This window comes from Pan troglodytes, chromosome 19 (assembly GCF_028858775.2).
Source record: "Pan troglodytes isolate AG18354 chromosome 19, NHGRI_mPanTro3-v2.0_pri, whole genome shotgun sequence".
Lineage (NCBI taxonomy): Eukaryota > Metazoa > Chordata > Mammalia > Primates > Hominidae > Pan > Pan troglodytes.
In genome coordinates this window covers 19,652,489-19,667,427 of record NC_072417.2, presented here as the reverse complement: position 1 = coordinate 19,667,427, position 14,939 = coordinate 19,652,489, and the positions used below count along the sequence as shown (strand labels likewise).

Here is a 14,939-nt window from a genome sequence, read left to right as displayed (position 1 = left end):
AAAAATTTTGGCAAATCACAAACATCCAGAGCATAGCCGTGATCTAAGAAAACCCTCAGGAAAGGCCAGGCACGGTGGCTCATGCCTGTAATGCCAGCACTTTGGGAGGCCGAGGCAGGCGGATCACGAGGTCAAGAGATCAAGACCATTCTGGCCAACATGCTGAAACCCCGTCTCTATTAAAAATACAAAATTAGCTGGGTGTGGTGGCGTGGGCCTGTAGTCCCAGCTACTCAGAAGGCTGAGGCAGGAGAATCACTTGAACCTGGGATGCGGGGGTTGCAGTGAGCTGAGATCACTCCACTGTACTCCAACCTGGAGACAGAGTGAGACTCTGTCTCAAAAAAAAAAAAAGAAAGAAAGAAAAAGAAAATGAAAACCCTCAGAAAGGCCAGGTGGGGTGACTCACGCCTGTAATCCCAGCACTTTGGGAGGCTGAGGCAGGCAGATCATGAGGTCAGGAGTTCGAGACCAGCCTGGCCAACACAGTGAAACCCTGTCTCTACTAAAAATATAAAAATTAGCCTGTCATGGTGGCGTGCGCCTGTATTCCCAGCTACTCAGGAGGCTGAGGCAGAAGAATTGCTCAAACCTGGGAGGCGGGGGTTGTGGTGAGCCAAGATTGTGCCACTGCACTCCAGCCTAGGCAACAGAGTGAGACTCCATCTCAAAAAGAAACGAAAACCCTCAGGAGACAATAACAAGTGAAAAATTATAAGTAGAAAAATCAATAGACAAACCTGTGCACAAATATGTCCCAACTTTTAAAGTATATCCATATAATGAACACTGAGAAAAATACATGGAAATTTAACAATTATTGATTCTGAGTAACTGTATCCTATTGTGTGTTTTCTAAATTTTCTATAATTAGCATTATTACTTTTATAATCAGAAAATTTTAACATAAAAAAGGAGTAGAACTATAGTCATATCTCACTTTTCAGAATTCAACTGAGCAGTAGCCTCACTGATCTGCAAGACAATCCAGTTTCAAAAATTAAGCAAAAAAGATTCTGAGCAGCCAAAATACATCTTACAAAGCCCACACTTAAAGGTGTGGGTACTTTGTTCATCAAGAAAGCTCTTTGTAACTTCTTTTACATATATCTCAATTCCAACTAACGTGGTTATCTGATGTACCAGAAGCACTGGGAATGTAGACACACAGACAAGGGTGCAAAGTGATAGGCCTTGGCCTAACAGCAAGAAAAAAATAATGAAAATAAAAATATAAAGCAGACACAGACACTTACAAAGCAGTTCAGGGGCAACTACGGCCAAACATCCTAAACAATACATTACCATAAAGTATGGTAATAGATATTCACTATAACAACTTTGAGTTAAAGAGTGCTCTAAAGAGGTTCATTTGAAGATAGCCGTAGACTGGTTGGCTAAAGAAGAAAAATTCCTAATGCATTTTAGGAAAAACCTGATCACAAATATTTATAATAAGAAGATAAGAGTGCTTAAAGAGAATCTCCTCAGCTATCCAGAGCAACTCATTTCTGCAAGTTCCCCATAGTTGGAATTTTATTATACTGAAACAGATTTTATGACTGACTGCATTGACGAATACAGATCTGGAGAACAATCTGGAAGGAAATGATTAATGACTGCTTCTTTACAAGGAAGTTTAAAAATAAATAACTATAGGCATATCAGAATCAGCATTAACACAGCAATTGCTACTACATGCAGCCAGGTTGTTAATGTTATTTTGGCTTAAATCCATATTCTGGGCAGGATTTAGTACCATGTAGGCAGTTGGGACCTATCAGCTACCAGGGTAATGTCAGTAGGCACCATTCCATCACACAGGACAAACTACGAACCAAAGAAATATCTATTCCACCTCCTTCATACTCGTCTCTTTTGCTTCTGACTTCAAAAGCAGGGCTAGAAAGACCAGGAAGAAGAGACTGATTATGTTTATATCTGTGGAGCAAAGATTATGCAAACTGCCAGCACTTCATTGTTTTTGTTTTCGGTGTGGTTATCACAAAACAAAAACAAAAAGATAACTTCTACATCTGAAGCCCCATTATTTGAAAACAGACCTGAATATTTCCTCCTCTTTAATAAAGCAGAAAGCACCCTCCATTTTACTTATCTATGAGGTATTTATTTGTTGATAGGGGACTAGTTACTATTTCTATATGAGAGCTTGACAGAGTCTATCTAAAGAAGCTACTTCCTGAGTTACTCTAGAAACCTCACACTGTTTTGATATTTGCCAAAAATCCAAGATAGCGTTTTTTTTTTTAATTTCTCCACCTTCCATACCCCTCAGGGCTAAAAAGAGAAAAACATGACCACAAGCATAGTAAATGGTCCGTTAGCACTCTGACCTCTCTGAGTTTCTATTTGTCTTTTGTTCCTTTTTCTTTTAAATACCCTTACTGTTTATTTTTTCCTGTTTACAGAAGTAATGCATGGTCATTGTCACAATTCAAACAACACAAAGATGTATGAAATAAAAATTAATAACCTCCCCTCCTCCAAACTCTCACTCTTCTCTCAAGGAAGCCAATGTTAACAGTCTGGTATATATTCTTTTTTACTTCTTCCTAGGCTTACACAAATATTTATAACATATGTGGCTTTTCTTGTTTTGTCTTTTGGTTTTCAAGCAAAAATGGGATATTACATGTACTATCATGCATTTTGCCTTTTAGTCTTAAAAATATGCCATGGACACTTTCCAAGCCTATATATAGATCCACAGAATACTCTTTTAGTGGCTGTGAAGTATTCCATGAGACAAATGTCCCATAATTCATTCAACCATCACCCTGAGTCTCCCAACTTATTAACATTTAGGATAGATCTTCGTGCATATACTACTTCATGACCTTTCACTTCAGTGACAGATTTTTAGAAGTGAGGTTTCTAGGTCAAGTGAAACATTTCCAAATGTTTCAAATTTTATATTTAAACAAAATTAATTTTAGGCCTTGAGAATTTCTGTTCTCTTCATTATGCAAAATTTTGTTATCTACCTTTCACAATGCTTTACATATTTTATTCTTAAAAGCACACACATTATGTCAAAAAATGCCCCTGTCATTTATGCTTGTGTAGTTATAAATAAATAAATGCTTAAGTTATGGCTGTGATGTCCAGTGTTAAATCACTGTGCAAATGCTTATGCCTTGGTTTATGAAAGTAGTAATTCATTGTGGAAACCCCACCCCCACAGCCATGTGGCAGCACTAGAGTTGCAGCCCTCACATCCTGTGACTCCCTCCCACAGAGTGACTATATAGAGATCAGGACCTCCATTTTTTCTAATTGTCAACAGTTAACCTTAAAAAGTGTGTGGTGGGGGAGACAAATAGCAACAAACAACAAATTGATGGCCATTTTGGGTTTCTAATATGGACAGATTATTTGTAACACAATGAATAATCCTCCTGGTCTACACCAGTGACTGTGTTCCAAAAGAAATAAAACTTGTAACCAATATATTGCTATTATTGTTACAGGAACCTTTAAAAAACATATTCTTCAAACATTTTTCAATAGAATTACTGGATGAATCACACTTTACATTTTTTTCTCTACTTCAGATTCAAGTTCTAATTGCAAACTTAAAAAAAAAGAAAGCCTTAAAGAAATACATTAACCAACGAAGCTCCTTATAATTTGGTTTCAGACTCCTCCATATATTTTAAAGACCTGAGCACCAACAGAGATTGTTAAGACACAGCAAGCTTGATACAGAAGTATGTGACATGCAATTAATCTCCATTCATACCCCTCTCTACTTGTCAGCAAACAAAGGTTCTGCTTTAGAAGGAGATCTGAAGACTTCAATTAAAAACAGTCAGCTAACAAGAAAATAATCTAAGCTAAAGGAAGGTGGCAGGTGCAGAAATGAGTTGTTTACCAAAGTGTCAGTTTTGAACAATAAAGAACTGCACATCAAAAATGCTGAAGGAATGGATTTCATTGCAAGCCTCTGAAAATAAAAAGGAATTTTCTACCAAGCCTAGACACAAAACTGAAGTATAGTTTAATAAGCTTATAAAATAGGTTTCCTCTCATCAAATGACAGATACCAATAAAAAGAATCAGTTTATATATTTCAATGCAAGGGCAGAGTTAAACTTTTTGCCACAGTCCCTTCTCTCCTAGAAACCAAAGACAATTACAGCCTTCCTTCACAAGCCTAATATTAAACCAACAACAGAGGGAAAGGCTGGATTGTTTCTTCTTAGACACACAGATAATGCTCTTTTACCCTGCAAATAGTTTTCTACCCCCAAAATTTAGATTTATTCTGATCGTAAGTAAAATGGATTTTGGAGACCTCACCTCAAAAGAAATATCTAGCTGACAGCTTTTACATAGAAGCAATCCAGAATGGAAATAGTGCTACAGACAGAGACCAAAAGGACTTGCCAAATATTTGATTAGGAGGCATTTATACCGAGATAACAAGGTAATGGAGATATAAAACCAATTAAATTGCGAGAAACTGAAAAAAAATACTGCTTGCCAAAAATATGACCTGCCCAAAGCAGGCCATCTGTTAAATATGTGTCAAATATGTCAACTTAGATGCCAAAAGGCTTAATTCTGAATAGTTTCCTCCTGGGAGCCTTATGGGACTGCAGATTCCAGGCCTCTGTCCTCCCTGGAAGGTTAGTTACAGGAAAGCAAGTAAAAGTGACTTCCACCACGAAACCCAGCAGATGAAACTGCCCGTTAGCAACGTCTCTTTGCGACATCTCTTTGGAGTGTTGGCAGTGTGTGTTGAGTGTTGATGGGGATGGCCGGAACTCTTTCAACCACCGCTTAGACACTGTAGTTGGAAGGTGAACACACCACAATGGGAGTTGGAAGGTGAACACACCACAATGGGGGCACTTCTAGAAAAGGAGGAAATCCCATACTGAGAATGAGCCTGCCTTGGGGTGGGTGAGACCCCTAGACGTCTGCAGGGTGATAAAGGGAGGGCTGGGGTTTTCGCACTGACAAAAACTCACGTCAACCACCTGGCCTTGGCCCATGGGGATCCCATGAGCCCCTCGCAGCCCCCTGGAGAGCCTCGGGGACCTCTAAGCAGGAAGGTTTGGGGTCTTCTGTGAGAGGTGAGGAAGTCGTGGCTGGGGAAGGAGGGGGACGGGAAACCCTACAGATGTAGGGCAGTCCTTCGGAGAAAGGGACAGGTCGGAGACCAGGCAAGGTGGCATGGGGGACCAAGAACCTGGCCTGAGGACTTTAGAAGCCGGGGAGGTGAAGTGGAGGCGTGGAGGTGCCTCAAGGCAACAGAAGATGTGGGACTCCAGGGAGTGAAAGGGGCCCTGAGGTGAGAGGATGGAAAGCCGGCTCTAGGGAGTTGAGGGCTCTAGAAGCCTTAAGGTTCTAGAAGGAGGTGAGTGACGAAGCTGTAAAGAAAGCCTGGCCGTGGGAGGCCTGGTGTCCCCTTTCGGCCTTCGGCTCAGCACTGGAGGGGGCCTGCGCCAGGGCGTTACCTTCCAGGAGCCAACGGATCTCCTCAGGGAGGGCGGCGGCCTGCATTTGGCTGGGCGGGAGAGAGGCGGGACGGGGCGCGGGCCCTGGTCGGGAGGCGGACGGGCTGGAAGGCGACCCGGCTTGCACCGCGAGGCACCTGTACCTCAGCCGCGGTCGCCGCCCGCCCAGCCCGGCCGCGGGGCGGGGCCGTGGGTCCCCGGGCGCGTCAGGAAGTGGCGCGGGCGGCAGGCGGGGACCGGAACGGGGCGCGGGGCGTGGGTGCACGTGGCGCTCACGCCGGAGCCCCACGGTAGAAGGATTGGGGGTGCCGGAAGCACCGCACTGTGCGAGGCCAAAGGTGCGCCCCTCCAGCACCCACCAAAACAAAAGACTTCACAAGGCTCAAAGGACCCACGGCTTTGGACACTCCATCCTAAGCACCGAACAGTTGACCTCACGGTGGCAGATTTGAAAGACCACGGGGTGCCTGAAGTAGGGTGCGGGGAGGCAGAATCCAAGGAAGAGATCCCCGTCAAGCATAGCACCCCTCAATTGCCGGTCCAGTTCACATCTCCATCCCCAGAAAAGAGGGCAAAACTTCGCTCTTTGGGAAGCCACAATGTTGAAAGGAAATGATTAATTCCCAATAAGCAATATAAGGACACCAACATTTGGGAGAATCGCGGCAGCGTGGCAGCAAGGGACACAGGAAACCAAACTGTGCTGTTCTCCCTCAGGATGGAAAGGCCCTGAGGAAAGGAAGGGGTAACTCAGGGAGAAAGCTGAGGGAGAGGAGAACAGAGCCCTTTCCCTCCAGGAGCTGCGGAAGGGAGGAAAGTGAAGGACAAAATCACAGGGTCTCATTCAAGGGACAGTTGGTGTCAGTGTCCTGGTTGTGACATGGTACTGTAATAGTGCCAGATGTTACCCTTGGAGGAAACTGGGTAAAGGTAGACAGAGTTCCTCTATCATTTCTGAAACTCTGTGAATCTATAATTCTCAAAATAAAGAGGTTTTTAAAGTACAATAGGTCAACTGCCATGAAAAAAGTATACAGTGCTATGGTTGATAAAAGAAGGGAGCTGAATACCAGAAAAGGAGGAAAGAGGCCAGGCATTGTGGCTCACACCTGTAATCACAGCACTTTGGGAGGCTGAAGCAGGAGGATCACTTGAGCCCAGGAATCTGAGGTTACAGCCAACTATGATCACCCCAGTGTACCCCAGCCTGGGCAACAGAGCAAGACCCTGTCTCTTAAAAAAGAAAAAAAAAAAAAAAAAAAAGAAGTGCCAGTGTGCATGTGAGTGTTTAAAGGTGCATGTGGTGTTTGAGATGGGCTCTGAAAAACACACCAGACTTTGAAGGGCCAGAGGACTTTCCAGGTGGAAGGACCAGAGTAAAGAAAGATGGAAGAGCCCTCACCAGCTTGAGGAATACTTAGTAGCCCTCTTTTACTGGATGTTGTAGAAAGACTATGGTTGTCAAGATAAACTGCAGCTCTACTGTGAAGGGACTTGAAAGTCAGAATAGGAATGTTGAACTTAATTGAGAGGGCACTGGGGAGCCATTGACAATTTTTGAGATTGGGAGTGACCTAACCAGAGCTCCGGGGTGGTATGTGGCCTCACACATCTCCACCTCTGCCTTTTTCCTTCTTTGTAAAAAATGGCATTTCTATTCTCAGACTCAACCTACAGAATATGTAGAAAAGATTAGGAGTGGTGGGAAAAGACACAGGGGGAAGTGGGTAAAATGGTTTTTACAACAGCCATAAGGGCAATAATGATGGACTCAATCTAGCAGACGGGGCAAGAGCAGTAAGAAGAAACCATCGAGAAGGATGAGTGTGATAGAAGTGCCTGCCTCCTTGTACTGTTTCCCATCCAGAGATACAGCCTCAAAGATGAGGGTGTGATCCTTTAAGGAGTACAGTGCATCCTGCCATCTGAAAAGCAGTGGTGCATTGGTTTCAGTGTCACATGACCCACCTACAAGCTGCAGTAAATTGGGGTGAGGGGACAGAGGCTGGCATTAGTCTCTCTGGGGTATCTGGCTCCTGCTCATCCTCCTTCCTGCCCTGAGAAAGTATAGCAATGGGTGGCTGGGCGCAGTGGCTCACGCCTATAATCCCAGCACTTTGGGAGGCCAAGGCAGGCGGATCACGAGGTCAGGAGTTTGAGGTCAGCCTGACCAATATAGTGAAACCCTGTCTCTACTAATAATACAAAAATTAGCTGGGCATGGTGGTGCACGCCTGTAATCCCAGCTACTCGGGTGGCTGAGGCAGGAGAATCACGTGAACCCGGGGGGCGGAGGTTGCAGTGAGCCGAGATCAGGCCATTGCACTCTAGCCTGGGTGACAGGGCAAGACTCCATCTCAAAAAAAAAAAAAAGAAAGAAAGAAAGAAAGTATAGCAATGTGCAGACTACCTCTTTCAGGCTTGGGATAAAGTACCAGGTACCCCCATGGCATTTTTACCAACTTCACCACTTCACCTATAAAATTGTAGCTGCTCTAGAATCATTTTGAAGTACTTATGAGGCATACTAAAAAGCAAGGAAAGATACATGGGAACTGTCTGTGCTATCATCTCAATTTTTTTTTTGGGTAAATCTAAACTGTTACAAAAAAAATACAGCAAGGGCAGCAAAGTCTCCCCATATGTCAACCTAAACTTTGCCTTGCTTTCCTTCTTGGCAACAGAAGAAAATTTGATAACCTCCCCCTCTTCTTCAAGGATATGGTGTCACATACTAATATAAGCTACCAGCTAATGAATTGTTTGATAAAGAGCAGTAAACCCAGGTAATTGCACTTCTTTGCAGGCTTCACTGCCTGTCATAGCTTACTTACACCAAAAACTCACAGTGTACGTATTCTATATGCATCCTTCCTTACAAGAATCTCTGGGTTTTAGAGAGACAGGGGTAGAGGGAGGTGCACAGTCGGGTAGTATGTAGTGAGTGACTGGCAGATTCCAATACAGTATTGTCATGTTGCATCAAGGTTCCTCATTGCAGACAGAAATCTGCCTCCACACATGAACGCAGCCCTTCCTTAATCATCTGAGGACCCTGTTTCAGCAGTCAGCCCCACTCCTAATGACATTCTGTTAAATGGACAAATTCCTTTGAAGCCTTGTCCTTTTTTGAAATCCAATTTCGCAGGAAGCCAAATCTGATTGGGGGTAGCCATGGAAACCACACGGAGGAGTCTTAGAGGAGGTGAAGAGAGGCAAGGCAAAACGTGATAGTCACGAGTCCTTTACTGTTCTGTCAGAAATATCAAAGCAATCTGGAGAGGTTGGCAGTAGCTGAGTCCCTGCCTGGGTCCTGTTCTCTGTGGCTGGGTACTATATGGCTGTCATGGAAGAAAGCAGCCAGCTGTCTCTGCACACAGGCAGGAGGACAGAACAGAATACACAAATCTCAGGTCTGTCTGCCTCCCTTTTCTTCCCGTCCCCCCAGACCCAATTCCAGCAAGATCTTAGCATCCTCTTCTTAGCTGCCTGCCCCTTAAAGACAAACAACAAAAGAATGACAAGGTTAAAATACAAGGCCCTCACAGATAAGAGGTCCTTTGGAGCAGAGGCCATGAAATTAATCTGGAATTCCTTGTAATTAGATAAGATAAGGGGATCTAAAGAGATGTAGAACAGCCAGGAATGGAGTCCAGCAGCACAACATGCAGAAAACACACCGCCTTGTCCACCGGGACCCTTCACGCACTGTCAGCAGACAGAAGACACAGAAAATAGGGCCCATATTGGCCTCTGAGCTTCTTGGGAATGCTGTCTACATGTTCTCATGCCAGGTGGGCACTCGCTAAATAGGCATCTATGGGATGTCCAGAGGGACCAATCAGGAAGAAACAAAAGCATCTGGCACCCAGAATGGCATGGAGTGGGAACACAACTGCAAGCAAAGCAGGAGCTGGCTGGCACCGCTCTGCCCTGGCTGAAATGGGTCTGGAGAGGAAACTGCAGAGGGCAGGCTCTGAGGCTTTATTCCGAGCTGGTTATTGATCCCTGAATGCTGGGTCATGACATGTGGCGGAGCTGACGTCTGCCCTATGGATGTGCAGCCACTGCCTCTCAGCCTCTCGGTCCCAACCCCATCAACCGGGTTTATTGACTCTTTTATTGACAATGCTGGGGCCTAATGAGGCCAAGAGCTGCACACTTCATTAAGAGATGTGGAAGGAGAGATGATGCATCCTGTCGGTGCCAAGAACCAGGCTCACTGTATGTTTTGCAAGGCTCCAGAAACCAAGCATCATGCCACCTTGAAGGCAGAGGAGATGGACATAAGATGCTAACTTGGGCATGTTACTTCAGTGGCCTAAAAATGAAGTTTCCACGGCTTGCCAGAAGCCTTGTTCTTACCAATTAGCTAACTCTTCAACTTAGGAGGGTCCTGTTATACACACACTCACACAAATACACTTCCAATGGTCTCCCCTTCCAGCTCACACTCCTAGATTCTCTGCCTTAATACATACAACAAAATAAGCAGCTTCTCATATCACATCAGGAAACAATTCCATAAGCAGGTTCTCAGTGAGGTACAGGCTTGGAACAGGATGAGGGACTATATAAAAACTCAAAAGAATCTTCAAAGGGAGCAAATTCAAGATAAGGAACAGACCCAGCACTATACCCAGGGTCCCCCAGCTTACCAGGAGCTGTGCATTAGAATCGGGTACAAAGCTCTTGTAGAACTGAAAAATACCTAACATAGATAGTTACAGCCTAGGGATCACTGAGCCACTCTGCGAAGTCATCACTGTTGGCCCTCCTCCATCTAAATAGTAATGTTTCATTCCCAGCACTTTGGGAGGCCGAGGCAGGGGGATCACTTGAGGCAGGGGGATCACTTGAGGCAGGGAGTTGGAGACCAGCCTGGGCAACATAGTGAGACCCCTGTCTCTACAAAAAATTCAAAAATTTCAAAAATTAGCTGGGCATGGTGGCATAAGCCTGTAGTCCCAGCTACTCTTGAGGCTTAGGCAGGAGGATTGTTTGAGCCCAGGAGTTCGAGGTTGCCGTGCCACTGCACTCCAGCCTGGGCAACAAAGCTGAGACCCTGTCTGAAATAAATAAATAAATAGTAACATTTCTTTCTTTCTTCTTTATCTTATCTATCACTCCTCTTATTATTTTTTCTCTATTGTTCCCAATCCTTTTTTTTTAAAAATCTTCTTTACCTATCCTTTAGACCACATTAGATATCCCCGTGGGGCACTGCTGAGCCCAGCAGAGGACCTGAAGACCAAAGAGGTTGCTGACTCTGACATTCTCTGTTTTTGATTGGTTCTCTTGGGGATCTGAAGTGGAGATGGGGGGACTCAGAATGTATCAGCTGTAGCCAGATGAGCTGTGCACTCTGAGTGAGATGTGGAAACAGTCTGTGTAGCTAATCTGCATGAGAGCAGATGAGGCTAAGACTAATTTTATAGACTATAGACTATATATTTGCAGACATAACTTTGGAAACTAGCTGGAAGAAATAGTCTTTTCTTCTGGGGGATTAAGGAGATTGAAGGTAGAAGGACAGCAATTTCCTAAAGTCGAACTGGGTTTCTTTGGTTTCTTTTCATCTGTTATTTCAAAGGTAAAAAAATTTAAGTTCCCAAACCCCTTCCTTACTTTTTATCCTTTCTTCTTCCTCACTTTACTACAGGTCTTAGAATTCAGAGTTGGAGCAGGGGGATTCAAGGTGAGAGAAGGGGCAGTTATTTAGAAGCTGGTAGAAAGCTCTGGCCTGCACTGCACATGTGCTCATGTGCTTTGGAGGATACTGACACTAAGATGAGTGGATATAATCTAACAAGAGCCACCAGCATTCTCAAATACAGACAGAAGCACTAGAGTCAGAGATAAAAACAGCAATAGCTGATTATTTCGAAGTAAGAAAGTGAGTAAAAATACCTTTGCCCTAGTGGATATCGTTGGTCCTCAAGATATGTTCTTTCCTTGCCTTCAGAATTGTGTCAGTGTCCATTTCATTTTCATTTTTTTTCTTTCTAAATGTCTATTCTTTTTTTTTTTTTTTTTTTTTTTTTTTTTTTTTTTTTTTTGAGATGGAGTTTCACTCTTGTTGCCCAGGCTGGAGTGCAATGGTGGGATCTTGGCTCACTGCAACCTCCACCTCCTGGGTTCAAGTGATTCTCCTGCCTCAACTTCTCTAGTAGCTGGGATTATAGGCACATGCCACCATGCCAGGCTAATTTTTTTATTTTTAGTACAGACAGGGTTTCACCACGTTGGCCAGGCTGGTCTCAAACTCCTTACCTCAGGTGATCTGTCCACCTCGGCCTCCCAAAGTGCTGGGATTACAGGCGTGAGCCACCGTGTCTGGCCAACAACTGTACCCGGCCTCTATTCTTAAATATCCCTGGACTCCCATTCCCACAACATTTTCTTCCTGTGTAAACCACACTATCTTTCATACACAAAATGGCACTGTCAGTTCATGTTGCATTGCTTTTCAGTTTCACTCTTGTCTTGCCTCCTCTCATCCCTCCACTAGAATTTGTGATCACACTCTCTTACACCACCTTTGAGATCTTCAGTCTCACATTCTTTTCATCTTCAATCTTTCCTTCTGCCTGCCAACATCCTTGGTCTTCTCTATCCTTAAAAACCAAGATCTTCCTTTCACCCCTCTACCTCCTCCAACTCTCATCCTTTCCTCTCCTTCCCTGCCCCCATCAACTTCCTCCATGAAATCTCATGTCCTTTCTCCTCCGTCTCTTAACCTTGCCTGCCTGTCTTCACACCACCAAAGGGATATCTCTCCCAAGAGCATCACTGACCTCCTTCTCCACTCTCCTTTGTCTTCACCAGCCTTCTTTTTGGATCATTGGATGGTCTTGACCACCTGCTCTTGCTGTAAGCACATAGCTTGCTTGGCATTGCCCTATCTGATCCTCTTTCTGTCCATCTTAACTGTCTGTGACTTCCCTGCCTCCTTCTTTGGCTCTCTTCATTTCACCTTCTAGTCATAGGTATTCGCCAGAGTTTCTACTTGCCTTTCTCCCATCCCTCTTCTTTCATTTCTCTCTTTGTTCTCCGAGTCTCTATTGGTTTTTTTCTCACACTACTACTACTTTCCCCTTTGTACAGATTGCTTTGCTGATTTGTACCTCTGCCCCACATTCCCACCTGGATATCTGAGCAGTTCCACCAAATTGTTATTTCCTCTCTCCTTAATTATTGCAATAGCAACAAAGCTCAGTGGACAGGGCATGGGCTTACAAATCAGAAAGACCTGGGCCCCGTTTCTGGCTCTGCCACCTACCTGTTCTAAGACTCTGGGCAAAGCTCCATGAGCCTCAGGTTCCTCATCGGTAAATTGGAGATCATAATCCCTACATTACAGGGTTATTATGAAGGTTAAGTAGGATGATGTATGTATATAGTATATGCTCCATAAATTGCAACAGTTAGGCCGGGTGTGGTGACTCACGCCTGTAATCCCAACACTTTGGGAGGCCAAGGCAGGTGGATTGTTTGAGGCCAGGAGTTTGAGACCAGCCTGGCCAACACAGCGAAATCCCATCTCTACAAAAATAAAAAAATTAGCCGGAAATGTTGGCGCACGCTTTTAGTCCCAGCTACTCAGGAGGCTGAGTCACAAGAATCACTAGAACCCAGGAGGCAGAAGTTGCAGTGAGCCGAGATCGTGTCACTGCACTCCAGCCTGGGAGACAGAGCAAGACTCTGTCTCAAAAAAAAAAAAAAAAAAAGGTAATGTTATAAAGGCATTGCTGTTTTCCTGGTAATTCAAGCTCAAAATATAGAAGTCATCTTGGACCCTTCCTCACTCATTCTAAACAGCCACTAAGGCCACTAGTCTTACCTCCTCGCAGTGGCTTTTGAATCCTTACCCTCCTTGCATCCTTAATGTCACCTCTTTGGGTTTGGTTCTCAATATCTTTGTTGGGAAGTGATATGTTGAAATGGCTTCTAACCCGGCCTCCCACATCCAATTTCCCCACCATCCCATGCCACCCCTCATATAAGCTTCAGAGTATATATCCCAAAGCATGGCTCTGACCCCATCAAAGAGGTGATAGAGTATAGAATGTAGTGGTCCTAAAGTCAGACAACCCTGTGCTCAAATCTGCCACCGCTTGCTGTGACCTTGGACAAGTTACTTATCTTCCATATGCCTCAATTTCCTCCGCTGTAAAATGGCAATAGTAACTGTATTCTCAAGGTTGTCGTGAAGATCCAAAGAGCTAATATATGTAGTGCTTACACCTGCCTGCAGCATGGTAGGTGCTTTGTAAAGTTTAGTGATTACTGTCCCTGCATTCCCTGCAAAAACTAGCACCTGTCAGATGCTCAATAAATATATATACAAATTATCCATAATCTCTCATTTGATCTTTCTTACTCATTAAAGATATATTTGAGGAGTGGCCAAGATATAGGTATCATTGGTTGCCAAGGATGAGAGTTTTCCTCTTTATGAAGCTAATCTGCCTTTAAAGAGATGAATAGAGTGGCCTTGGCTTCCTTGGCACCAGGCTCTAACAAATCAAGGTTATCAGATTCTCCCCACCCACCTCCAGAGATTTCCTCCCTGCCCTATCTATTCTAGAATACTTCTAGTGTTCTCCAAACCACATGGGGGAAACACTGATCTGGAAGGCGTGAGATATTAACACCTCTTTTCACTTATTGCAGCAAAAACAAAGTTTTCACTATAAATAAAGACCCTGCAAAGAATCAATCAGAAAGAAGATCATATCCTAGGAGTCTGTAGTCCCTTTAGTCTGGAGAGCTGCCAGCAGGGCTAAGCTCTACAGAAGGGCTGGGGTTGTGGCAGACGGACATGACTTGGGGAGTGTGTGGGAGGGTTGATGGCCTAGGGATGAGGCTAGTGAGAAAGAAAAAGGGAAAAGAGAGTGAATGAGAAGTTGAATGAAAAGATAAATAAGTGGAGAAATAGAAAACATCATAAAGAAGTCTTCATAGTTTGAAGGATTAGAAACTAAATCAAACAGATCCACCTCATTTCCTGAATTGTAATTTCAGGCTATACCATGTTCTACCTCCAAGGACAATTGAGTAGCTTCAGGGAATGGCTGTAAATTCCTAAAGAAAAGTGCCTTGTGGATCAAGCTGTTCCTATCTGCTGCTGTACTTTTTAGCATCTGCACTTTCAACACAATGACACGTCTTATTGAGTAATATGTGATATTTTGCATCATGAGACTATTGATGCAGAATTTCCTTTTTCAGAGCTCAATATTCCAATCAAAGCCTGTTGCATCACATCACTGAGGCCATCCACTTAATGACAAATTGTAAGATGCATATTGCAGAATATTCATGTTCATTTTATGCTCACAGTGCTTGAAATCTCCTCTAAACAGCCTCTGCTCTCAGCCTATTAAGGTACCCGTGTTATCTACACTTCATTCAATGGTGTGGAAATAATTGTCTTGAGACGAAAGAAAA

General features: G+C 44.0%; 1 protein-coding gene across 28 annotated transcripts in view; it reads right to left on the bottom strand.

Moving 5' to 3' along the window:
• SKAP1 (src kinase associated phosphoprotein 1) overlaps positions 1–5,777 on the bottom strand; it is a 296,523-nt gene extending 290,746 nt beyond the window's left edge. For 9 of the 28 annotated variants that reach the window (XR_010152796.1, XM_063798302.1, XM_063798303.1 and 6 more), the window contains exon 1: positions 5,487–5,695. Coding sequence is in view for 19 of the 28 variants with exons in the window: in XM_063798302.1 (XP_063654372.1) it covers positions 5,487–5,532 (46 nt within the window). In the remaining 9 variants the exon portion in view is untranslated. Of the gene's footprint in view, positions 1–5,486 lie in introns of all 28 variants that reach the window. The other 19 variants (XR_010152795.1, XM_054671235.2, XM_063798295.1 and 16 more) reach the window with 6 other exon arrangements.
• Between the last annotated feature and the right edge of the window lie 9,162 nt (positions 5,778–14,939).